Source organism: Rhipicephalus microplus, chromosome X (genome assembly GCF_043290135.1).
Source record: "Rhipicephalus microplus isolate Deutch F79 chromosome X, USDA_Rmic, whole genome shotgun sequence".
Classification (NCBI taxonomy): Eukaryota; Metazoa; Arthropoda; class Arachnida; order Ixodida; family Ixodidae; genus Rhipicephalus; species Rhipicephalus microplus.
This window is the reverse complement of record NC_134710.1, coordinates 75872579-75897595: the sequence shown is the minus strand read 5'-3', so window position 1 is coordinate 75897595 and position 25017 is coordinate 75872579. Positions and strand designations below refer to the sequence as shown.

The 25017-nt window shown below is 42.5% G+C and overlaps 2 protein-coding genes across 2 annotated transcripts in view; both read left to right on the top strand.

Annotated features, from left to right (window-relative positions):
• Positions 1-1205: 1205 nt before the first annotated feature.
• On the top strand, positions 1206-2691 carry LOC119175978 (uncharacterized protein C2orf42). Its single transcript, XM_037427070.2, has one exon. It carries the CDS (start codon positions 1294-1296, stop codon positions 2482-2484), a length of 1191 nt encoding a protein of 396 aa, XP_037282967.1. The 5' UTR covers positions 1206-1293; the 3' UTR covers positions 2485-2691.
• Positions 2692-2830: 139 nt separating this feature from the next.
• Positions 2831-25017, top strand: part of LOC119175976 (AT-rich interactive domain-containing protein 5B) — a 49852-nt gene continuing 27665 nt past the window's right edge. Inside the window, exons 1-3 of the mRNA XM_037427065.2 lie at positions 2831-3229; positions 16320-16662; positions 22514-22960. Of these exons, the coding sequence (XP_037282962.2) occupies positions 2969-3229; positions 16320-16662; positions 22514-22960 (1051 nt within the window). The 5' untranslated portion in view covers positions 2831-2968. The remainder of the gene's footprint in view (positions 3230-16319; positions 16663-22513; positions 22961-25017) is intronic.

Here is a 25017-nt window from a genome sequence, read left to right as displayed (position 1 = left end):
TAAGAGGAAGAATTTTTTTTCTTTTCAATTGCTGCTTGTCAATAAAGTTTATTCCTCCTTCGTACTGGAACAGCTACAAAGGACACCTTTGTGGATAAATAACGATCGAAAAAAAAAAAAAGAACGAAACTAATCAGAAACGATGCACCCGTAGTACATTTGCTCACCTCCTTGGTACAACGGAATTTTCTGCATTTTTTCGCTCAAAGTGCGGGGGGCGAGTCTGGCGACACGTACCACCCTGGACTTCCCGCACCACCCACCGTGAGGTGGCAGATATTTTACGGCGTATTCTGAGCGTACGTCTTTCTAAATCGATAAGAATGGAGTAGATTGTCCTCTGAAGGGTGCAGGGATTAAACCAATCAAGATGCAGGCAATCTCGTCTAGCCAATAAAGAACACCTCAAAATTTGTGTCGTCATGCTGACGTAAACTTTGGCGCAAAATTTGAAAATAAAACTTTCGCTTTATTTTTTTATTTATTCATAAACATATGGTGTCGAAACTAACGACTGTAAATTAACAAGTATATGAATAAGCATAACAAAACCCAGATGCCATAGCTGCGGTAGTTATAGCCCACACACTGTTTCTGTGGTTTACTATCTGTATGTGAGAGAGGGAGGTGTTATGTAGGAATTTACACTGTCAGTCCTTTTCCTTGACATGTGCTTTAGCAAGCATGAATTCAGCCAACAAGCAAAACCGTAAAAGCCAACGTATCTATAAACGTTGGTAAATGAATGGATGGATTGATATGGCTGTACCCTTTAGATCGGGCGGTGGCTAACGCCTTCTAGCCGTAATACTGAGGGAACCAAAAATAGATTTATCTTTTTTTCTTCCTTTAAATAGTGAAGTTGAGGACTGATACTTTGCAGTTAAGGGTTTAATGTTCACTCGTGCCTTGATTTTAGCCACCAATCAGATAACCTCCTAATAGTTAATTCTACCCCCTTAAAGTCTATTTTGCCCTATCTGTCCCTAAACCCCAGTGCTTTGAAAAACTCTGCGCCATCAACCTGAGCCCTTTACACGTCCCCTAAGCCACTGAAAAATAAAAAGTTTATTTTTCAGGGACTTTATAAAAACATGGCTTGGCAGCGGCATCTATGCGTGCGAACAGCTACTACTCCGAAAGAGCGGATTGAAGTTGTTGCTCCGCCAGGACGATGTCGCTGAAATCGCCAGGCAGCATCAGCAGCATTCTTGCGCAACTGCTGCTGCTACTGCTGTAACCACGCGAGGCTGTGGCCGCGGAGTACTTGCTTTCGCGCCTTTAGTTGGTGCAATGTCCAACACCGTTGCATCTCGTGAGTCACCGACTCCAATGTCATCTCGCAAGGGCCTGTTCAGTGACCTTGGCAAGGCCACCCTTCGCGGCATTCGGAAATGTCCCAAATGCGGTACCTACAACGGCACGCGCGGCGTGCGCTGCAAGAACAAGGCGTGCGACGCAGTGTTTCGCGAGCGTGGCGCACGCAAGCGCGCGGCCGACGCTGTGCGGCTGCACGCACCGGGCCAGCTCTATTCGGTGCGCCTTCAACGGGGCGAGGCACGGACATTTGTGCAGCTGTTGGCCGAAGGTAGGGCCCAGTGTGAGGGCTGCAAGGGTGCACCTGGCTGCGCGCACGTGCAGGCCGCTCTGCGATGTGTGGTGCAAGCCCAGGCGCTGCCACTGAAGGACTCCGTTGTGGAAGCCCAAGAGGAGAGCGTGCGAGATGCCATCTGGGAGCTGGCCGCAACCGAGGGCCCGCCGCTCGTGCAACGTGTCTCCAAGGCAGTGTTGGTGGCGCGGAGCCGTCAGGGCGGCTTCGTGCATGTTCGAGTGAGCCCCCGCCGTGAGCTGCGCTGCGGTGATTGCGGCGGAAAGGGTGCATCGCAAAACTGCGTCCACTCGTACGCGTGCATGTGTGCACTTACTAGCGCGGACAAATTGCGTGTTGTGGCGCCCAAGCACCCCGAACCGTCTCTCAGCTTTTTGCAGTGGTTAGCGGGCGTCACGGAGCGCATCAATCAAACAATGCGCTATGATCGACCGGGTAGGCCTGAGCCGCTTGTATTTCACGTGCCTCACCAGTTTTTTGAGTGTTTGCAGCAGCGGATATGTGGGCGCCGGCAACTTACGCGGAAGGACGGAGCCAAGTGCACGTGGAACATCACCAACCTCTTGCATGTGCGTCACATTTTTGAGACTCCTGACGTGCCGTTGGAGGAGAGTAGAACCTTCGTAGAGAATCGCGATGGGACTTTCGAGCCCTATGAACCTCCTTGTTTGTCGCAAGAACTGCACGCTGAAGGCGTACCGGTCATCAGACCTCTGGAACTTAAAACATTCTTGAAAGTGGGGAACCCACCCCATTCGGTGCCGTTCGTTATTGAGTGGACTCCTGACGTGCTTCCCCGTAGTCGGGTTGGCGAATTGCGCCTGAAGTTTGAGTATGGACATCTAAGAAATGGACTTATTGACATAAGGTCATAGCAGGTACTCTTTTCTCCGTGATGGTGGACATTGAGGTGAAACATTGTTGACCGTTATTTTATTATTATTTTTTAAAATTTCAGCCCAGATTAGCGTTGATCTTGCTGCGATGTACTAACTCCTAGTGCAAATTTGAAAACAAACGACCGCTTAGTGTACGGCAAAGTGTGTGCTATTAATGCGCGCGTAATAAACTCGTGCGATCAAGTTGGTTTTCGTGTTTTAATTTTCTCCGCATGATGAGGTAAAAACTTCGGCTGCAGAGACCGTTATGGTAATTACTTGGTGTGGGACGCGAAGTTCGCGCATTGGGACGTTGCCGCCATATTAGCGAGCGCAATGCACGATGGGAAGTCAATTGTGATGTTTATTCTCCATAGTTGTAGCTGCAGCGGTTGCAGTGTTTCTTTTTGATGATTAAGCTAGTGCACTACAGTGTGCTTTGCACGTTTCCGTCTGAACTTTGACGTTCAGCGCTGCGGCGATGTCGTTCGTGGGCGATCCTCGAGGACGGAGCGGCAGCTGCACGTTTTACGGCGGCTTCGAATACAAGAATCGAAGTGGTCCTGCCACCCTCTCCGTGGGCCAGTTTGTATACGTTCGGATTTCGCCCAACGATGACCCTTGCATCGCCGAGTTGCAGCTTTTGTGGAAAGACCACCAACACAGTGCACAGTTGGCCAGTATTCAGCTATATTTCTTGCCCGAACAGACTCCTGACGGCAGGTTACCCCACCAGGGCCAGGTACAGTACGTCTTTGTTTTCGTGAATCTTGCTGATGCACCATGTGATGCAGTTTCGTGTAAACATTGCCTGGCAATAGTTAACGCGACTCGCTGTGCCCGTGTAGTGCAGTGTATGTCATTGCTGCGCAGTCTATAAGTGTCCGGGGAGCTGTTAATGCTGAGATAAATCGCAATTTCGCAGTTGATTGGAAGCCTGCAAGCGTAGTACAAGTGCGTGTGAATAGAGCCGCTTGCGTCGTACCTTTGAAATACAACTATTTCGCTTCCAATTTTCGTATATAGTAAAGAAAAAATAAGAAATCCTGTGCATAGCAGCGAATAAAAACACCTTATTCTCTTCGTAGAAACGATCGCGACGCTTTGAATCCGATGTCGTTATAAAAATTTGGGACAAGTAAACATAATAAGCTGACCTATATACGAATTTCAGGTTTAGTTCAGTATTTGTAATGCAATTATAATTATGTGTGTTTCCTAAGTCATAAGCTTGGAGGTCACCATTATTATCGAGGCTAAATTTTGCAGGCTTCTTTAGGCGACTTCGTTTCATTACTCGTAATGGGCGATACGCCATCAAGGGCGTTTCGCTTCACTTTAATTAATTACTTGCATCTGCTGTTGACGTATCTCCATTTTCATTGCGTCGTCAAATCGGGCCATTTGGTAGCATTAATCTTGTTTGTATTAAAATTTATATTACGTCAAAAAGTAAAATTTCAATCCAAATTAACTTTGGAGTAAAATATGCGTTATCGCTTCTTTCCTTTTTTTTTCCCAGCACATTGCTATTAGGTATTAGAGTGTGCGGCGCCTGAATTCCTGTTCCAGAACCTGATTAATAACAATATTAAGTACAATCTCCCGCATATTTTCAGATGCCAGTTGCATGTCCATGCCGTTGGTTACATTTCGTGCAAATAAATAGGAACCCGCGGCAGTGTCTTTATATGGCCCCTGAAAAAATAAAGAAAGCGGGCAGGGGTGTTGCCAGCGCTGCCTGGAGAAGCGTGGCTTAATCTCTCCGTACTAACGCTGACATTTATTTAACTGAATAACAAAAAAGGGTGCGTAAAATCGAGCATCAATGCTTTTCTTGTCTGCCTGCGGTTGGCTTCCTAACATCAGGCGCCCCTGTTGCTTGTTTCGCATTCAAATCGCTTCTTTTTCTTTCCTTGCATTATGTTGACTAGACTGTGAGCGAAGGTCACTACACTTTATTACGCAAAGGGAAATCGCTTACGCTAAAATAATCGGCGTGTAGCGTGCTAAGGTCGAACGTTGAAAATACAATTGTCCGAGAAAGAGGCGGAGGGAAAAGAAATGTTCGCTCAATCAAACGCATATATATAAAGGTGGTGGTCACATCTAACGCGGCGGTACAGTGTACTAGAATGCGGCGGCATAGGCAAGTTTCGGCCGGCGACGCTATCTGCCCGTGTAATTGCCTCCGTTTATGCTGCGTCATAACGCTTATTATGGCCGATTAATTAATGTTTCTGTATACACGGGATTACTATTGCCGATGCTTTGAAGTACCTCCCAGCGATGCTGCACACAATCAATTGTACGTAGGACGTTTTTCTTCTTCTCTTTAATTTTTTGTTCAATGTGTTCATGAATTGAACTGTAGCATATGATGGTGAATGTTCATGACATAATATATGCATAAATATTGGTGATCAACTATGGCCAAGCTGTCATTCAAGGGGGCTACAATATAACTGTGCAGTAGCTGAGGGGTGTAAGATGTCCACCTGCCATAAATTTTGATGCCATTGTAGTTTCAGACAATGAAATTCTTAGCATAATAGCATTAAAGTGTTGGCATAACTTTTGCAGTTCATGTACGAACAAAACTGTCCCTTGTTTTTTTTTATATTATATTGACATTTCTGGAAAGCTTCTGATAAGCACTCACTCATGCACACATGCAAAAAAAAAATCGAATTGCTGTTTTGGGCCAGTCTGGTTTTTAGTTGTTGGACCTTGATCTCTTTATGTGCTCCTGCTGGCTTTGGGATTGCCAAAAGTTACCAGAGGTCACATTGAGACTGTTGGATTGGTGATTAGGCTGTTTCAAAAGATGGTCTTGAATGACAGCCTGAGCATTGCAAGACATTCAGAATGGTGAGTTGTTACACTTTGGTCACCAATAGTTTTTTTCATGGTGACTACACAGGATTTTCAGAGATTGTTGGCATAGCATTCACTTTTTAAGGCCTTATTATGTTCCAGGTAATCGAACTGCAGCATTTTCTTAGCATTCCAGAAAATGGCTTCTTTCATCTTCTTGCTTGGGTCCTAAATGTATGGGAAAAATACAAACCCAAAAGCTCCCGATGCGAAGACAGTTGCTTTGTTTTTGGGTCCCAATGGCTCATCTCTAGTGCCAAAAACCATATAAGTTCCTTTGATGAATGCAAGCACAGGCATCTGTCTTTTGTAGTGTTTCACAGCACGCTTCATGTCAACACTTAGGACATGTTGAAGGCGATTCACGATGACACTTTCTGCTAGCAAGGAGCTGGCAGAAAGCTGAAGTGGTGGGTCATCTTGCACATCCATGCAGGAGCATCAAAACTTGGGAGTTGCTAAAGCATATTTACTGCCCTGCACGTTTATCATTATACTTGGAGTTTCATAGTAAAGTGTCATTAATTTCTGAAAACCTTATCTCTGTTCTCGTCACTGTTCTTCATAAGCATGCCACTCCTCGGGAGTTCTCACCATTGATGGCCATGCCATACTTTCTACGGACAACTGCTCCAACACAGAACATCGACTCAACTTGCATGGCGAAACGCATACTGCCTGGCTTTTATCTCATTGAGAAGGTTATTGATGGTGCATTCCTGTGGTAACTGTGTGAATAAAACACGGGTCAGAGCAGCATGCCATCGAGAAAGATGCCAGCGATGAGCAGCTCAAGGCGAGCGAGCCTAGCAAATCCAGCACACCAAGCCTTGATGAGGCTGCTGACTGGAGACGAGTCTTCTTCAAAACTTTAAAGCATGCATTAGTTCTTTCACTACTCCCCAGAAGGCACAATGGGTTTTATCAATTTAGTGCTTGGAATACACATTTGAAGCATCAAAGCGAAAAAACTCTTGTTGCTCTCTAGGGAGCAGTGGAAAAACTGATGCATTCAATTCTGTTCTTCCACTATTCCCCCAAGGGCACTAGGGGCTTTTGCATAAGAACAGTAATGTAAAGGAACCAAAAAGGTATGCTCTGCTGTTGTATATATGAAGTTAAGTATTATTCATAATATCTCTGGAATATTAATGAAAATGGAATGTTAATGCTTAACATAGTGTCAAACAAGGAAACAAGCCCTCACAAATTACCTTCTAGTATTCCTGGAAGGAATTTACATTCACTGAGTTCATCAAAACATAGTGCTTTGTTTCTGGCTTTTAGCTGTGGCATTGTGTTGTTCCTATTGGAATATTTTCAGCTGCATTTTGCATCTGTTGAAAGTAGCGAGAAAGAGCGAAAAAAAATCTTGTCTGACAATTCTGGCAGTGCCCGAATAAATTTTCAGTCTGAAACTGACTTTGAAAGCTGTAATATTAGTGAATATTTTGTGGGTCTTTGTCGCATGCAATGCTAAGAAACACAAATAAGGCACCATTTGTTCATTAATAATGACTAGCATAACAAATTATTATTGCAAATGGCATCGTCAAGATGACTATTGGGTCTGTTGTTGGGATTGTTTTATGTGCTTAGAAATTGTCTATGTACGTTATCAAATTCCATAGATTCTTCTTCATTTCACAGGCAAAGGGCTGCAGCCAGTGAGGAATGTGAAGTCCTTCTGCAATGTGTAGTGTAGCTTGGAAGAAGAATTGTACACATGCCCTTATTTTATAGCTTTATAGGATACATTTAGTGGCAGAAACATTATTTTGACTGATCATGCAGAGGCAGGCAGACCGTTTACTTTCTGATCTAATATGTGGTTGCAGCCTTTGGGGCCAGAAGTGCAGCTTCCTCGCAGTGCTTAAATGTTAGAGGAAGTATGGACAATTGTGTTTTTATCAGTGTCATGTTGAGATAAGTTGGAACCTGTAGGGTCACTTTCTAAACACTCATTATTTGTTAAACTATGAAGGGCTTTGCGTTCTCATCACCAAATCAAGATCATCTGACACAGTCATTCGACTCTTCAACCATGGAGCACATTTGATTGCCAAAAATACAGCTACCATTGCAGTACTATTCACATCACTTCTCTCAATTTTTATAGCGCTGCTCTTAAGTGCCATTTCCTTTGTAGAGTGGCATTGCCGTCGCTGTTTCTGTTGCGGTCGATGGCACAACAGATAGATATAAAAAAAATTAAATGAAAAAATAGTACCTTGGATCAAATGGAATTTGAACCTGGGCCCCCTGCATGGCAGACGAGTATTCAACCACAAAACAGGTTTGTGCTTGAAACTTATTTGTAAAAATACCCTAGACAGGCGTCAAGTTAGGCAAGAAATTGTATTAACCTTTGTAATATAGCATGGTGGAAGATTAAGATAAGAACCAGTCATCACGCAACTCCAATTGCACGAGTACATGGTTCAGTGCTTCCCAGCCACTGCAAAGTACTCAGCCACATGCAGCATCAGCAAAGGGCTTTAATACCATATAGATGTGTAGTGGGCTCACTCATCTCGAAAAAAATAGTAATGGCAAAGTGGGTGCTGTCACGTTTCACAAAAACGACGATTTATGGCATAGTCGATACCTTGCCAAGAGCTACAACTTCCAACACTGTTGGCCTTGCCTCATCATGAAGCTGCACTCGGAACTTGCATCAGGCAGTATCATAATTGTCGGTGAATTTTTCGAATTTGTGCTGAAAGATTGGTTTTCTGTTCTTACTCCATAAGCTAACCTTCAAGATTAATTAATCACCTTACCCCTTTCTGAACCATGTTGTACTTCATAACGCATGAAATTGTACAGTGCAAAATACAGGATGAAAGATGAAGGAGAAATGTATTCATTTATTTATTGTACCCTCAGGGCTTTACAGCATTGCAGAGGGGAGCGGGCACTGACGAACAATGTTAAAGAAAAGAATACATAGACAAGACACTAGAACATTATTAAACACTGGAAAGCAACTATTATCAACTGCAACTATGTTATACAGCCAGTAGATTATACAAGAAAACTAACAACAAAATCAAACGTTTACATTTCCAACACCAAGTATGTTATCAAGCGATGTTTTAAAACTGCAAGGCGAGGTGATGGATGCAACTGATTGTGGGAGGTGGTTCCAATCCTTGCGAGTTTTAGGCAGGAATGAGTGGGAATATGTTGATGTCTTGAAGCGAGGAACAGCAACTTTCTGTGCATGGTCAGTACGAGTTGAAAAAAAATTAATTAAAAGTGAACGCAGAAGGGAGTTGTTGTAAATTTTGTGGAAGAGTACGAGACAGGATATCTTACGGCGTGTAGCGAGTAAAGGAATGTTAATAATTGATTTCATGTTTGTTACGCCAGCGGTACGGCGATAATCTGATAATATAAATCTAACAGCGCGATTCTGAATGCTCTCAAGTTCGTTAACCAAAGTGATATTACCAAGGTCCCATATCGATGACGCGTATTCCAAATGCGGACGAACGTACTTAATGTAAAGAAGCTTTTTTAAATCAACAGGGGCCATGTAAAAGTTTCTTCGCATGAATCCTAGAGCCTGGTTTGCCTTACATGTGACAGAGTTGATATGATGTTTCCAAGATAGGTTGTTAGTAATATGGACACCAAGGTATTTATAAGAGGGGACGGGATCGAGTACGGCGCTGTTAAGGAAATAATTTGGACATGCGGTACTATTACGTGATATGCGTATATACTTGCACTTTGAAACATTTAATTCCATTTGCCATAATTTACATTAGTTAAGCACGTTAGTCAAATCTGTTTGGAGGGTAGTGATGTCATTATTATTAGATATTTGGCAATAAATTACACAATCATCCGCGAATAGGCGCATTGTTGAAGAAATATTGTTAGGCAAGTCAATGTAAATTAGGAACAGCAATGGTCCAAGAACAGACCCCTGTGGCACTCCGGAGTGAACTGGTGTAGTAGACGAGTCGAAATTATTAGCTGATACGTATTGGGAGCGGTTAGTAAGAAAGCTACGGATCCAAGCGAGCACATATGAGTCAATGTTTAATGGGCTTAGTTTATGTAGTAGTAGGGAGTGTGTTACTTTATGAAAGGCTTTGCTGAAATCTAGAAAGATGCAGTCAGTTATTGTTCCAGAGTCAAGGGATATGTGTAAGTCATTAGTAAAAAGTAGAAGCTGTGTTTCACACGAATACTGTTTTCGGAAGCCATGCTGAGCAGGTGTAAAGAAATCATTGTCTTGAAGAAACTTGATAAGGTGAGAGTAAATGACATGTTCTAAAATTTTACATGGTACTGATGTGAGAGAGATGGGACGAAAGTTACCTGGATCGTGGGTTGTTCCGGACTTATGTAAAGGTACCACCCTATTAATTAACCAGTCGTTAGGAAGCACTGCCGTAAGAAGAGACCGTGTGAATATTCGTTCAAGGATTAGAGAAGAATACTCTGCCGTGTTTTTCAAGAATTTTGTGGTGATACCATCGCAGACGCATGAAGATGAAATCTTTAGTTTATTGATGATGGACCGTATTCCTTCCGAGCTAATGACAATGATGTCCATTGAGGGAAAATTAAACGGCTTTGCAGGAAGTATGTCATTACTACTGGATGGTTCAGAGAAAGTTTCAGCAAAAGTACGGTTAAGTGAACATGCACACTGATGATCCAGAATTACATTACCTTGGGATATTAAAGACAGGTTGTTATGCTTGTTACCTCGTACAATGTTCCGAAATTGTTTGGGATTTTTTTGCCGCACTGATGGTAAGGTTCTGTTAAAAAAGGTAAATTTAGCTACTTTTAGTTCACTTGAGTAGGTAGCAGCTGCAGATTTGTAAGCTAGCCATCAAGCCGAAGACTGGGATGTCCTCGCAGCTCTAAACAGTCTTTTCTTGCGGTTAGAGAGTCTATTTAAGTGTCGGTTGTACCAGGGAGAATTAGTATTGCAGTACACCTTTCTTACCGCAATATATTTATTTGTTAGTTCCAAAATTTTACTTCTAAATAGGTTCCAGTTATCTTCTGCAGTGCGTTCAAAACTTGCAGGGAAAAAAGTATCTAAGAAAGAGCATAATTTAGTGTTTATGGTGTTAAAGTCAGCTCTGTTATAATCACTGATCATTTTAAAACGGTTGGATGAGCGCAAACGTGGAAACGATAGAGAAAAATGAATTATGTCGTGATCACTTAACCTAGGCAGCAGTGTTATCGGGGACACAAGAGCTCGAGATGACGTCAACACGAGATCTAGAAGTGATGATGTAGTCAAGGTGACACGTGTGGGATGCTGAACTAATTGTGATAGCCCAAAGTCATTGCAAATCGAAAGGAATTCGGTAGATTCAGATGACGTTGCGATAGAGAACTGGTAAGTGTCTGACCACTGAATGTCCGGGAAGTTAAAATCGCCTAAAAGAATAATAGTCGCACCTGGGAAACGAACAGTAATCTGGTTTAAGCAGTCATGAAAACAATTGCAAAAGTTCGATAGGCTGGATGGGGGTCGGTAACTAACTGCAATTATTAGGTTTTTAAAGCCAGTACGAATACAACACCATACCGATTCTAAGTCGGTGAGAACAGGAACAAGGAAACATTCAATGTCATCTTTAATCGCAAGTAGAACACCACCACCTCGTCGCCATATCTGTCACAGCGAAAGACTTTGTAACGTTGTTCACATTTTAATAATTCGGCATCAGAGACTGTATTCGACAACCACGTTTCAGTTAGAGCGACAATACCAGCGTCACAATAATTCATCAGGGCACACAAGCCATCACTTTTTGACAAAAGGCTACGTATGTTAGTACTTAGTACGGAGAGAGCACCGCCCCCTGCGTGACCCTAACTTAGATCACTTTGCGGCATACGGCCAGACCGGAGTCGACGCGGGGAGGCAGCATGACTATTTGCGGTTCTGTGTGTGGTATTACTGATGTTTTCGTCGTTACTTACAGCGTTGCTAACACTTGCGCTATCTCCTACGTTATTACTAGCCGGGGAACTTTTTCTTGTGGATGAACCGATGACGTACACTGCTTTAGTGGTTTTATCATAGCCGTAGCATTTTCCGTTGGCGAAAAGCTTCGTGTGTTGAAGATTGAACGGAACATGCAGTCCTTTGCCATATTCGTACAGAGCCTTTCTCGTATCACGCGTAGTTGCACAAATGTCCTCACTCATAATAACATTGCAGTCTTTTAGTAAGAAGCGTTTATCAAAAATGGTTTCTTTTGTTTTGTAGGCCGAAAATTTTACGATAAGAGGGCGGTTCCGGCCACTAGAGAATTTGCCAATTCTATGCCCACGGGCTATACTATTGGACGATATCGTCAGCTGAAGCTTGCTAGCGAAAAGTTTAAGAACTTTCTTTTCAGATTGTTCGGCAGTCTCTGAAGCGACATCTTCAATCCCAAAGAACACAACGTTGTCCCTTCGGGAGCGGTCCTCGAGATCGTCAAGACGGGTTCGAAGCGAGTTCGTTTCAGTTTCCACGCGCTCCACTGCAGCACGTGTCGCATTAAGGTCTTCCCTCACGCTGTCGAAACAAGCTAACTGGCTTTCCACAGAACCCAGACGCTTGCCAATGTCGGCGATTTGGCTCGTAGCTGCTTTCTGTTGCTCTTTTAACTCGGATATGTCATTGGACATGGCTGTTTGGGATGCCTCTATTCTAATAGACCGCGCGGACAAGTCCTTCAGCATTTTGGCAATACACAGGCAATGTTTCATGTTTTTTTTTTCTGTATTCTTCACTGTACATTCGATAGGTTATGAATCAAGACCAACTAGCCCACCTTTCTGTTCTGTAGTCTTCATGTTGTACTTGATGCAGACTGCACAGTCTCTTATGTTTGTAAGGCATCTTTGGACATTTTAGACTTACAAAAGCATTTAGTTAATCAGAACTCCCACATGCTGTCAATCTGTGGAACAGTGTTCTTGATGACACTGTTTCACTTGTGACTTGGTAGCGTTCTGGTCAGACGCGACTGCTATATTATCTTGATAATTTTTTTTTTGCCAACTTGCTAACTTTGTACTAGTGTTTGTAGCTTTTCTACAGCTGTTGCCAGTGGTTTATTTTTAAGCACACATTTTATCTTTAATATAAACGAATATTACTTTTAATGCAGTTTCATAATTTCCAATTTCCTTTAGGTAGCTTGTGATGCTGCACTTGTTGGTTAAAAGGTTGAGAGAAAGGATGGGTTAATGTTGATTAGGAAAAAAGGTGTTTGCATGGAAATGCATAAGCACTCATATACTCACTAAACAAGAAAACTTTCCAATCGAATGTCTGTCGGTTCCTCTGTCATGTTAGAGGATCATCACCATCAAGAAACAAAACATTTTTTTTTTTTTTTTTGGTGAAGTGGAGTTTCAACCACCACTGTCGGAAGGTGAGTGTCACTGGGCCACACACCCATGCTTGCAGAGTAAGAATATATCTGAATCATACAAATACGTTGTACCCGCAATAATAATAATAATAATAAAAAAAAACAGGCGATAAGCAGAACATTTGCTATGGATGCTTCATTGAAATGTTTTGTGTTGGTGGAATGAAATCCCGCTGTAGTACTACGTTTATTGTCCTGGTGTGTGACTGATGGCGGCACTGCAAACTATGCTTGTATGATGTCAGTTTGAGGATTCACGCACTTATGAGGAGTGGCGCCGTATAAAAATCACCGTCGTGGTGAAATTCAAAAAAGCAGTTGAATTGGTTATTTTGTGTGTGGTGACTACCGACGGTTTTCAAACAGCCATGGGTGTCCGCTTTTAATGCTCATTTTAAAAACCCAGCGCTTTGTTTTTTAAAACTGTGGCTGCTTGTTTCCGTGGTGAGCGCTGCGCAATGGTGGAGTACTGCTCTGTGCCTCTACATGATCACCCACCCTATAAAAGGGTGTTAGCTTTCACAACTACCTTAAGGACGAAAAGCTGAGGAAGAAGTGAATAGTCAAACTGTGAGAGGGAAAGCACCCCGCACCTTGATCGACCGTGTGCAACAAGCACTTCGCTTACAGTGAATTTCGCTATACTCTCCCTACGCTCCACTTTTCGGTAAGCTCTCAACCGTGTTTCAATGCCTCGTCAGTACTTTAGCCATTCATTGCATGCAGACTACACACATAGGCTACTTACACAAGGTGAGATGCCGTCCCAAAACCTACCGCAGGAGCCGACGACATGGCCTCCGAATCGCCTCAGGTAAGTGCGCCTCGTGAGCACAGCGGAGCGGTGCAGGACATCTGAGACTACAGCTTGATTTGGTTGGTGTACATACTTACAAATATACATAGTTTACTGATCAAGACAAGTGCACCTAGGGCAGTGCTTATCATAAATTCATAGGCGAAACTTGCTGTCGCTGTTTATTTATTTATTTATTTATTTATTTGAGCATACTGTTAACCCACATTTGTGGGTCATTACAGGGAGGGAGTACATAAAAGTAATAATTGGTATATAAAAACACTCAAGTAATGTCAACTGTCAACATTGGCATGACAAAAGGAAAGCAAAACATCAACACTTCATCCAACGATTTTTAGGTAACATATAGTTGTCAAGCAAATATTCAAAAGCCCTTGCATCCGTGCACTCAGCAATATGTGCAGGTAGCGCATTCCAGTTTTCGATAACATTGGGGAAAAACGAATACCGAAAGACGTTTGTGCGGGTGACATATGTTCTAATGGCTGCACTATGGTTTATTCTTCTGATAATTCTACCAGGTTCCCGTATGTACATACTTTTATCAATATTTATTTGACCCTGAAGAATCTGAAATAATAATTATATTCTATTCCTCTGTCGCCTAATTTCAAGCAGTTCCAATTTACATGATTTTAGCATCTCGGTAACTGAGTCACATCTCGGTAACTTAGTGCACATTCTCTAAAGGTTGTCACATATAATCTTTGTCGCCCTGTGTGCAGTATATACAATCAGCGATAGCTATTTGTTATGTTCTGGTACCCGAGCGACAGCCCTCTTTAGTGTTAATATGAACTACTTCATGATGTCGCTCTCATTTAACAAACATTACTGAGACAAACTGCCGTCATTTAAACGTGCGGGGGGGTGCATTAAAACGGAACTTGCCCCTTCTCGAGTCACACCAGCACCTACCCCTCAAGACTTTTCTAGCTACGATACATGATCTTGCACCTTGCTGACACCCATAACTGCAATCCAAGCACGATTATCTCAAATTTAATAGTTTTATGCTGCTTTGCATTTTTAGTAGATGCCATTAGTTCATGTTCATGTTCATTAGTTCATGCATTTTTAGTAGATGATTTTAGTTCATGCCGAAGCAGCAATTTAAACATCGGCTCTGCAGTAATTATATGCCAGAGTGGCAGAAATCAGCGATTCTCACACATATCCTTGTGCTCACTGTTACTATCGTTGCACAGCAGAAAAAAAATATCCTAAGGAAAAGGGCAGGCGTGCCCTTTTCTTTAGGATTGTTGTGAAAGCTAATGTCCTTTTCACGGGCAGACAAAAAACACCGAGGCACAAATCAGTACCTCATCATTGCGCAGTACTCGATCGCCACAGGGACGTTGTGTGGTGGGTTTGCCAGTCCATGTGTTTTCAGGACCAGAGCCGCGACGGTGATGCAATCTACAGTGATGACATTGGCTGCGCACATTCAACAAGGTGGCCTGCATCGTACACCACTGCAACCGTCCATGAGAGACTGTGACGTTTCGCTTGCTGTACCTACATGCTTGTAAATGCTAGAGAAAGGTGCGCTGATTGAAATTTCTAAACACCAAAACTAATTAGTATCGCACGGCAGAAACTGCAGATGACGAGCGTGAACACTTGCTCATAACTTCACTTTCTGACCAGCAATGCAGTCGGCGGCATCGGCATGCTTATTGGCCATCTAGGAGGTTTCTTGGCGCTGTTGATTGGGCTGCAACTAAACAAATTCATAATAGCACTCGAAAACATTCGTTGTGGGCATTAGTTGACCCTCGCGAGGCTGTTGGTTCGTTCGACAGAGTTCCCGTCTGAAGCAGACGATCCACCCACAGAATTAGCGGCTGCCGCAGCTCGGTTGAAAGCAAAGTCCACAAAATGACGTCACACGCGAGAAGGTGCCACTCCAAGATTTCAAGGCCAATAGTCAACGTCGAGCATTGCACATATCAGGAAATTTAACTTTCGTAATTGAAAATTTCAAACAGGCATTTTTCTGATCACAAGATGGACATTTCATGTGGCTGTTCTAAAGGCTGGCGAATGCTTCAAAGAAGGTGAAGGACGGCATGCCAATGCCGCTTGGAAACAGTGGTCTAGAGACAGCTGCTAACTATAATGAAATTCAACACCTAAACATCGCTTAGACTACTTCAGAAAAGGATTCTGCATAAATTCTTTTTATAATCTTGCATTCGAAATGTTCTCAGAATCAAGAAAATCAGCATGAGCATTACCACTGTTGGCCTATCTAATTATCAGCACCAATTTTTGTGGCCAGTGTTTAGTGAAAAAAATCTTGCTCTAATGCAATGTTTTCATATTAGTTTTATTTGAAGCCTTCACTTTTAAAGTAGCCTTTTCCTCTTAGCAATAGCTTTGCATGAAAATTCATTTTATGTGAACTCTTGTGGATCTTTAAAAGCAATAGAAAGTAGCATAGCAAGCTACTTTTGTTTCTTATGGGAAACCTGCATAGTATTACTCTTAGTGTCTTCCCTTTTAAGGAAGCTCTGATTTTCAGCCTTGTTTTGCTGCCTTGGTTATGATGCCGCCTTGGTTCTAATGTGACCGGACATATTGAATCCAAGCAGTCAACTAGGATTAATGTGTAGATATTGTGCTTGTGAGCAGTATGGTATGGCTTCTGAGTTGATGAGTGGTCACACCTTGTTAGTTTCCTCCAGAAATAGCAGCATTTGCTTCCTTTACAGCATGAAGTGCTGGCAGCCTCGGAAAAGGCAGTGCTGCGTTTGGAGGACTTTGTGGGCTGCATCACAGATGAAGTGGAGTGGAGCCACGGCCTGCTGGCAGGTCCACCATCTGAAGGTGCATCATCCCCAGGTGTGGTGGTTCTGTCGTATCCACGCTACTGCCGTTACCGTGCCCTTCTCAAGCGCCTTGAAGGCCACTGGCCTCCTGAGGGCAGCCTTGCCTTGCTCCTTGGGGCTGACCAGTTGCCGTCACGGAGCGGTGGGAGCTGCCGCCTGCTGTTCTGCCGTGACACCTTCGATCATGAGGCACTTGCACACAATGACCTCATCTGTGATCATTTGGGTGGGTACAGCTGTTTCAGGAAAAGGTGCAGCTAGAATGTTAAAAGTGACCGTATGCAATTGAACATGTCAGCTGATGCCAACTATGACAGTGATTTACCCTATTTTTTTACCCTGACACATTACCACTGTGCAGTAGCTGTCCCCTGTCCAGGAAAATGGGATTTTGTTAATGCTAATTGGCAGACTAAACATGCATTAATATAGGTAGGTACCGAAGCAGCTTATAGCATAAAGAATGTTTGTTCAAGTTATATATGAAGAAAATCTTACTGTGTTAAGCTTATTAGTGTCCTGGTGCATTGAAATGAAATCTTGAAAGTGAGGTATAGTTGAAGACGACATCAACAAAATATTACATGCAGTATCGTATACACTCTTGTAAAGGCCGCACTTTTTTCCGTGATTTTGATGGAGTGCGGTCCTTCAACGGAAGTGTGGAATTTCTGTACAATTTTCGATTGAGATAAGAAAGAACGTATTTAAACCTAGTTAAGCATTTTTTTCTTTTACATAACAAACGGTTGTGCTATGGGCAGTTGTCAAAATCAGTAGTGGCACAAAGGGTCAATGTTGCTGGGGAGAAAAACGCCAAGTTGTCCCAGGTGGTACCACACAGCCGAAGTTCACAGGTAGTACTGAAGCCGCTTATGGTATGTAGTTGGATATGCTCTCTACGGGAGCCGAGTTGTGTCGCCATTATGTTCAATGGCTGCACAGTGAAGCCACTTATTGTGCGCAGGGTATAAACACAGCGTGATGTTCCGGCGTGCACGACATGCTGCAGACCATTACAAGCGCTCAACAAGATTGCACACTTACGGTGAAGCTGAGTATGGCTACAGATTCTTGCTCATTGCGTCCGCGGGCAAAATTACGTGTACAACAACAGTTCCACAGTGTTTGGCCGAATCATGGTGCAGTGCCAGGCATGGAGCAGGCTTGTATACCCAACAAAATGTGCATTGAATGAACCAAGTGAGACTGGAGGTGAATTAAAGGCCCATAAAATGTACTTAATGTTTCGGAGCTAATTCATACTGAATTAATAAGTGACTAAAATGTGTTACATTAATTTAACAGTGCCCTAAATGAACCAATGGTGTAATGCGTTTAGTGAAGCTGTATATGGCTAGGCTTTGACCAAAAGTGCGTCCATCTATATAGGGTGTATATAAAGTACGGTTCCTACCACACGGTACCTTGCAACAAAAAGTAGTGCACATGCTCATGACCTTCTATCGTGTAGCCGGAAGGCACGAACTATTTGTCTATGAGGGCATTTGAAAGAAACTTCACGCAGATATGGTCCGCAATCAGGGTGGTATATTTCCACAGCACCTAAGCCGGCTGCTCGGTGACGTTCACCAAAAGACTACTGCTGCATACAGTTATACTGGTGACCACTGAAAGAGTAAGATTTGTCATTAATAATTCGTCACAACTGCTTCTCTTTTAGAAAAAACCTTAACGATAGAACTGACGTAAACAGATCAGTGCAGGAGCTGTGTCGGTCTGTCGGTAAAGTTGGCTTTGCCACAGTGAAATTGAACATTTGACTTCATTTTGCACCACGTAACGGCGCTCGTTGAATAGCGGCACAAGCACAAGTTATACGCAACTCTGCATCCTGCACTAGCATTTACAGGGACATCAAAGCCGAAGGACAGCTATTGCCATCTGGGGGCTCCTGCAAAATGCACCGTATGCGAGATAAGATGACGCTGCTCTTTGCTGGTGTTTTTTTTCTTTTTTAAAAAAATTGTACTGCCAAGTTGAGGAGAGCGGTCCTTACACTAATGCAGCCCTTAATCGAGTGTATATGGTATACACATAGTGGCAGCTTGTGAACAGTGTGAGAATACTGGCATGAATAAGGAATATGCAATGAAAGCTAAATGTACACGAAAATCAGAATATATATATAAGAAAAAAAAAACTAAGCACAGAAATGCGAATGAGAAGCAACTTTTAGTACCGCAATGTCAGCTGAAACAAACTTCTAGGCCACATAAAAGACTGGTTGTGATTTGTTTGTCCAGTTGCACCTACCACTCTACGGCAGCTCATAGTGGCGAAGTACCACTTTATGGCATTCTCATAGTGGTGAAGGCTGCGGTGGAGGCGTGCTTGAGGGGCAGAACGAATGTAAACGTTTTCAAGGCTGTTGTTTTCTGGTTGCTCTGGTGGTTTCGTTTTAACATCACTTGACAACTGCTAGTGCTCTAGGACAGATTTTTTTTATGTGAACGTCGCGGCATGCTTTTCTGGCCACTTGATGGTGAAGGGAGTGAAGTTCTGGTGAGTTAGGCTGCTTTTTTCCCCCTTGAGTAGCATGCGTGAGGAAACCACGGCACGGCCACGGCAGCTTTCTGAAGAAACAGCAAACCTAACCATGGGAAGCCATGTTCTTTGGTGGGCATGTATGTTGTAACCCCACGCCTGAAGCAAGACGAGATGATCATATGCCTGAAGAGTATATTTTATTTGCAGTTGGAACTGGCTTAGGAAAACATTGTTGATTGATTTTGTGAAGAGAACAGGCTGTTGATAGAGTGCCCTCTGGCTTAATGTCGGTTAATATAGGCAGCCATAGTAACTTCTGTAGTGAACAGATTTACTCTTCTTTAAACGAAATGAAAAAGAGCAAGGACTGGACTATTTCATGATGTTTGCTAAGTGGTTCTTTCCATGCTCGACCTCGAAGAGGACCTTTGTAGCTGCAGACTAAGGGTGCTTCACCATTTTGGTGACTTCCTCAATGTGCGGGGTTTCCACTGAGAAATTCAATAGTATTGTTTTAAGCTATAAATATAGTAACATTGAATATGCTTTCTCACAAGTTGTTTGGCTAGTGACATAAAAAAAAAATAAGGACGTGGTTGATTGTTGGCTATATTGACATGTGCACAGTGAAATACATAGTCACTTATATATATGATAAGAGCTGTGCTCAGGTACTGAATTCTTTTCTACATTCTCATTGCAATTTAAACATTCTTGGTGTCGGTCTCTTCCTTCCTTCATTTGTTTATTGTGTACGCTTAATTTAGTGAGAATGTCTGACAGTGCCATATTGCAGCTGGTATGCTTATACTTGAGTGAGTTCTTGGCATGATAAACAATAAATTTACAATTATGCTTGCTCATTATTGATGGTTGTAAAAAATCTGTTCATGCCACTTAAAGAGATAATTGTGGAAAGCGAGATAGTGTAAGAATTAAAGCTTGGGTGAGTTGGTAATGATTCATTAAGAAGATACAGTTAAACTTGGATACAACAAAATTGATAAATTCCCAGAAAAATTTTTTATAAAGAGAATTTCGTTATATGGATGTTTGGTACGGATACTTGAAAAACCAATGCACAAAGTAAACACAAGGGAGATTGAAGGCAGAGCTAAGCCAAAGCACTTATTTAGTGGTAAAAAGTGCGTTACTGTTGCGGTAGCAATTACTCTCGGTGGGTTTGCGCCATTGCCGCCAAATTCCGTAACAAGTCGAAATTGATAACATGCTCCCACGCATCGTAACTTCGACGAGCAAGTAAAAGCATGCGAGCGATGCTGAAGCAGAAATCAAATGAGTCGGCCCATCTCTATCGCCTGGAAGGCACATAAGATTACATCCCCCGTGTGTTGGAACTGATGTCGAATGCTCAAACGGAGAGGAAACCACCTGTCTTGAACGAGCATGAAAAACGTAAGAGGGGGGAATCGCTCGAGTAGCAACAATGAACTTTGAGTATAAGGACATTCGCAATCACTCGCGCTTGCTATCTTGGCAAGTATCAGTGGGCTTCCAGTGCGAAGGGACTACATGAAAAAGAGCACTTCTCGCTGGAGTCACTGTATTTGCTTACATCAACATTTTGTAGGAGTTCCGCAATATCAGATTCAAAAAAGTTGGCTGACCGCCTTACTTCATACAACATTATAATTTTTCGCTATTATGTTCGTTGCATTGCATTCAACGGGCCATCATGTTGTTGCCAGAACTAATCGGCTAATCGTGAAAGCTACGAGCCTGCGGACTCGCAGAATGGCACAAGACGAAAGCGCGTGACGAGTCGACTTCTGAAGATTCGTCGTCACCGTGGTCTCTGAGAGTTTTCATCAGTACCTATTCTGATGCCCCTCGGTGGTGACGACACAATTGTCCGCATTTAAAAAAAAAAGCCACAAAATAGCAAAGCTGAAAGTCGTTGGGGGCGACACCATGCGTGCGCAATGAAACCATGGACGCGCACATGGCGTTGAAAACGAAAAGCAAACGACACAGACACAGATACCGTAGGAAACTATTTGGTAAAGCACCCTCCATGTGCAGCGTTGTCGCACATATGTAGAGCTAACTAAGAGCTTGGCACTACAACTGTAAAAGTAGTTTTCTTTTTAATTTGTAGGAAAAAGGGGCACATCCGCGCCTGCGGCGGCAAGAATGGCAGCAATCCTGGCTCGTGGGGCGCAGCCCTGCCTTGCACTCACCCATGCGCAATCACGAGCGCTCACTCTCTCCTGCTGCGCTGTGCGCGCCGCCACCCCTTTTCGCTTTGTCGGAGGCGGGGCATTAGCGGAAGATGCATGCTCTTGCCAAAATCCGGGGCAAAGCTTCTAGATTGTCCGTGGGGAAAATTCGTTATATCAAGGTTGTCTTCCTCTGTTACTTTGTTACATAAAGGTCACAAATACGTGTGCTTCTATTGAGCAATGGTGGGGAATGGAGAAACTTCGTTATATTGAGGAATTCGTTAAATGGAGGTTCGTTATAAGCAGGTTTAACTGTAGAACAGTGTATACATGCTGCTGGCCTCCACAAGTTGTGTACCGTTTCCTAATTGTGTGTGTGCCGTTAACAATGTTCTGGAAGATGGTGCGTTTGAATACTGGCTGCTAAGAATCTTTGTGCTTGAAATTTAATACTGTTATTGGACACTCTTAAGTACCTATATTGGTTTGCTGTCGTTTTTACAGCATTGCCACACACTCCTCTTGGGAAAGGTCTCTAATAATTGGTAAAGGAGAAATGGATGACTGAATGCATGTTATGCACAGCCTTCAAAAATTTTAAAACTTGTATTGTGTTCAGTAACTGGAATTAAGAGTAGTGAGTCACTGCATATAATATCTGTAGTAGCGTGATTGGCTGGATAGTTAATAAAAATAGTTAATTCTAAATACAGTTGAACCTTATTATGTAGAGCATTACAATGTTGTTTGACACAATATTAATTGTACAATATATTCATTGCATGCCAATACTGACCATAAAGAAGCTAAAGCTACTTCATTGTATAAATAAAAATTTTGAGTTGTGACTTTATTGTGGTCTACTTTAGTGGTTGTCAGAAGCATTACACGTCAGTTGTTATACCTTCCTTTTAATAACCCTTTCCCCCACATCAGTTAAAAGCTTGCTATCTCTTCAGAAAATTGTGAAGATGATGGACGTTCTTCTGTTTACAAGTGCATTTTCAAGCAGGGGAGTAGCCAGATGGGTATTTTGCCGTCAGAACGCCCCTAGGAAATTTTTTGAACACTGCATACCCCCTATCTTACCCTCCTTTTTTTTTATTGTATTCTTGCTTGGATATTACAGTGGACAAAACAACTTATCTTTTGCCTATTTTAAAAAATAAAAATGAGTAAGCTATCATATTCACACAGGCTCTCCTAATTTTGCTTGCCGGTGACATATAACACTACTACAAAAAGTTTTCACCTGTGGGCTGGAAAGTGCATTGTTCAGTTGAAAAGTGGAGGGGTGACTTAGTGTGGCCGCCTTCACAAAATAATGTAACTGTAACCTAAATGTTCCATATGAGACATAAATTCTGTGACATGGCTTTGCAGCTCCAGTGGAAAGGGGCCGTCAACGAAAGCGCATCCGCAAGGCTAATTCTGGATCCGAATCCTCTGAAGAAGAAAGCTCGGAGGTGACAGCGGCTTCTAGCACACCATCAAAACCTTCAGTGCATCATGGCAAAACAGCCCTAGACAAAACAGCAGATGTCAAGTTAGAGAAAGTGAAGTCAGAAAAAATGTCACATGACAGTGTTCCAGAGGGCACCCCTAAAGAAAAAACTGCACAGGACAAAGTGCCTCTGGACACCTTGCCTCATGGTAGGACGTCACAAGACTTGTTGCCTGACACAGTGTCACAAGAGAGGAAGCCACATGACAAAATGCTTTTGGACAAAACACGAAACGGTGCCGACGAGTTTCTACGGCGCCTCTTCCAGTTCATGAAGGAACGCAACACCCCCATTCAACGTGTGCCTCATCTTGGGTTCAAACAAAGTAAGCCTTCTTCTGAAGTAAAATTACAAGTTTGGCTAGTTGGTAGATGTTCATTGTGAAATAACCCACAGTGCAACAGCCTTAGACTATGGACAGAAAAAAGAAATGGACACAGTGCTGATACTCACAAAAATAATTTATGACCAAGCAAATGCATAGTGGGAACCGTAATGCCTATGTGCAGAATGATTGTGAGAGCAAAAGCTGATTCAGCAGAGTGTGATGGTGTATACTCTTGGCTTTGCTGCTGTTTTGCAGCTGACTTGACCGCATTTTTGCATGACACATTATGGAACATGAGAAATCTATGTAGTTGCACTGCACTAGCTCAGGTTGCTACATCTTTGAGGGGTGAAGCATGAGCGAAACTGTCTTATACAACCTGCAAAGCTGTAATGATGTCATAAACCAAGACCTATTATGCCTCAGCCAGTTTTAACTATAAAGGCACCACCTGAGCGCTTTGCGCCTCACCCTAATATTCAGGCCAGAGAAAACCGCAAAAATTGCAGCAGGATCCAGCTACTGCACAGAAGAAAACAAATTCTGCAGAAGCAAGACTTGTGGACAGTTAGCTAACACTTCCTGATCTGTAGCCTATACTTCCCATCATTCCCATCAACATGCCAGATAGTCCTCTTGTTTTTACTATAAAACTGTATGTTGCAAAACAAACAGACAATTAAATTGTGAAAATCATGGGAAAATACAATTTTTTCATTGTAATAAAAATGTGAATTAAGGAAGAAGTAAACAATAGTGAATAAAAAGACACCTTGCTACAGGCACATGCTGAGCCCACAGCTTCTGAACTACATATTTCTCATTCGTTGTGCAGCAGCATTTGTCATTGTTTTATACAAATTTTAAGTATTCGTATTTGTGCACTAGGTATTTCCACCAAAAATATCAGTGCTAAGCTTTGTCGACGAGATAGCACCGAAAGGCAATCGTTCTTCGGTGCTGTCTAGCCGAATATATTGGTTTATAAGTGTGTCGTTGTATGCTGAGTGACCAAAATGGTGCCAGTAAATGCATCTCTGTTCTGTGCAAAAAAACACTAAATTGAACTGTGAAGCCTACACATTATGTCATCCAACAGAATGTTTTTAAGCATAGATAAATATTATAATAGAAGATTAATGTGTATGTGTGTGAGTGGGGAACCTTAATGTAGTGGAGCCTGGAAAAAAAAAAAAAAGATTCATTTAAGTTTATTCAGTCGCTTCGTGCTACAAATGTGTGGATGACAGTTATTTCTTTCAAGAATTCTTAAATGTTAACTAAATGTCAACATTCAAGTATTTATTCAACAAGGACAAGCTCTCTTATTCCTTTGCTTTTGCCAATAAACCAGTCATACTGTTACAGAAATAAATTGTGCTGGGAGAAAAGATTTATAAGTGTGGTAAGATAGTACTGCAGTGGATTGCAACACTATGGTGTAGGGGTCTCAAACATGTGGCCTGCGGACCTACATGTCTGTCTTCACGCATTTTTTTTCTATGTTCTCAAAAAGTGTGTTCGTGAGGTGCACAGCCATGGCTGGTCTAAAGCATTGTTTTCAGTAGGCACCCCATGTGATCACCATGTGTTGAAGCTTAGCTGGGAAACAAAAACAATATTTGAGAATCAGTATCCAGATTTTAGTCAATGCGGAGATATGTATAGACATGTTGAAATCCTGGTGCGAAATCTCCTTCGTAAAGGACCTCTGTATGAGATATACTAAGAAAGGTTGTCTTTCAAGTGGTAGTGGGCTGACAATTTGTAGCAACTACCCCACACAGCCCTTGTGGTACTAAACTGCGTAACTGTGACCCTGAGGTGAGCTTGAGACCCTTGCTATGGTGCATCTACCAAAGAACATCTAATGGTACAGTCAAACTGCCAATGACATAAAAATACCTTTGTTTTATCCTATATTAGCTTTATTTATTTTTTATATTTTCCCTGGGGCATTAGAGTAATGGCTACAATGATACAATACTGTCCACAATTACTCGGAGAGCACTTCACATCAAAGTGGTGCAGATCTAACCACACTATTCATGGAG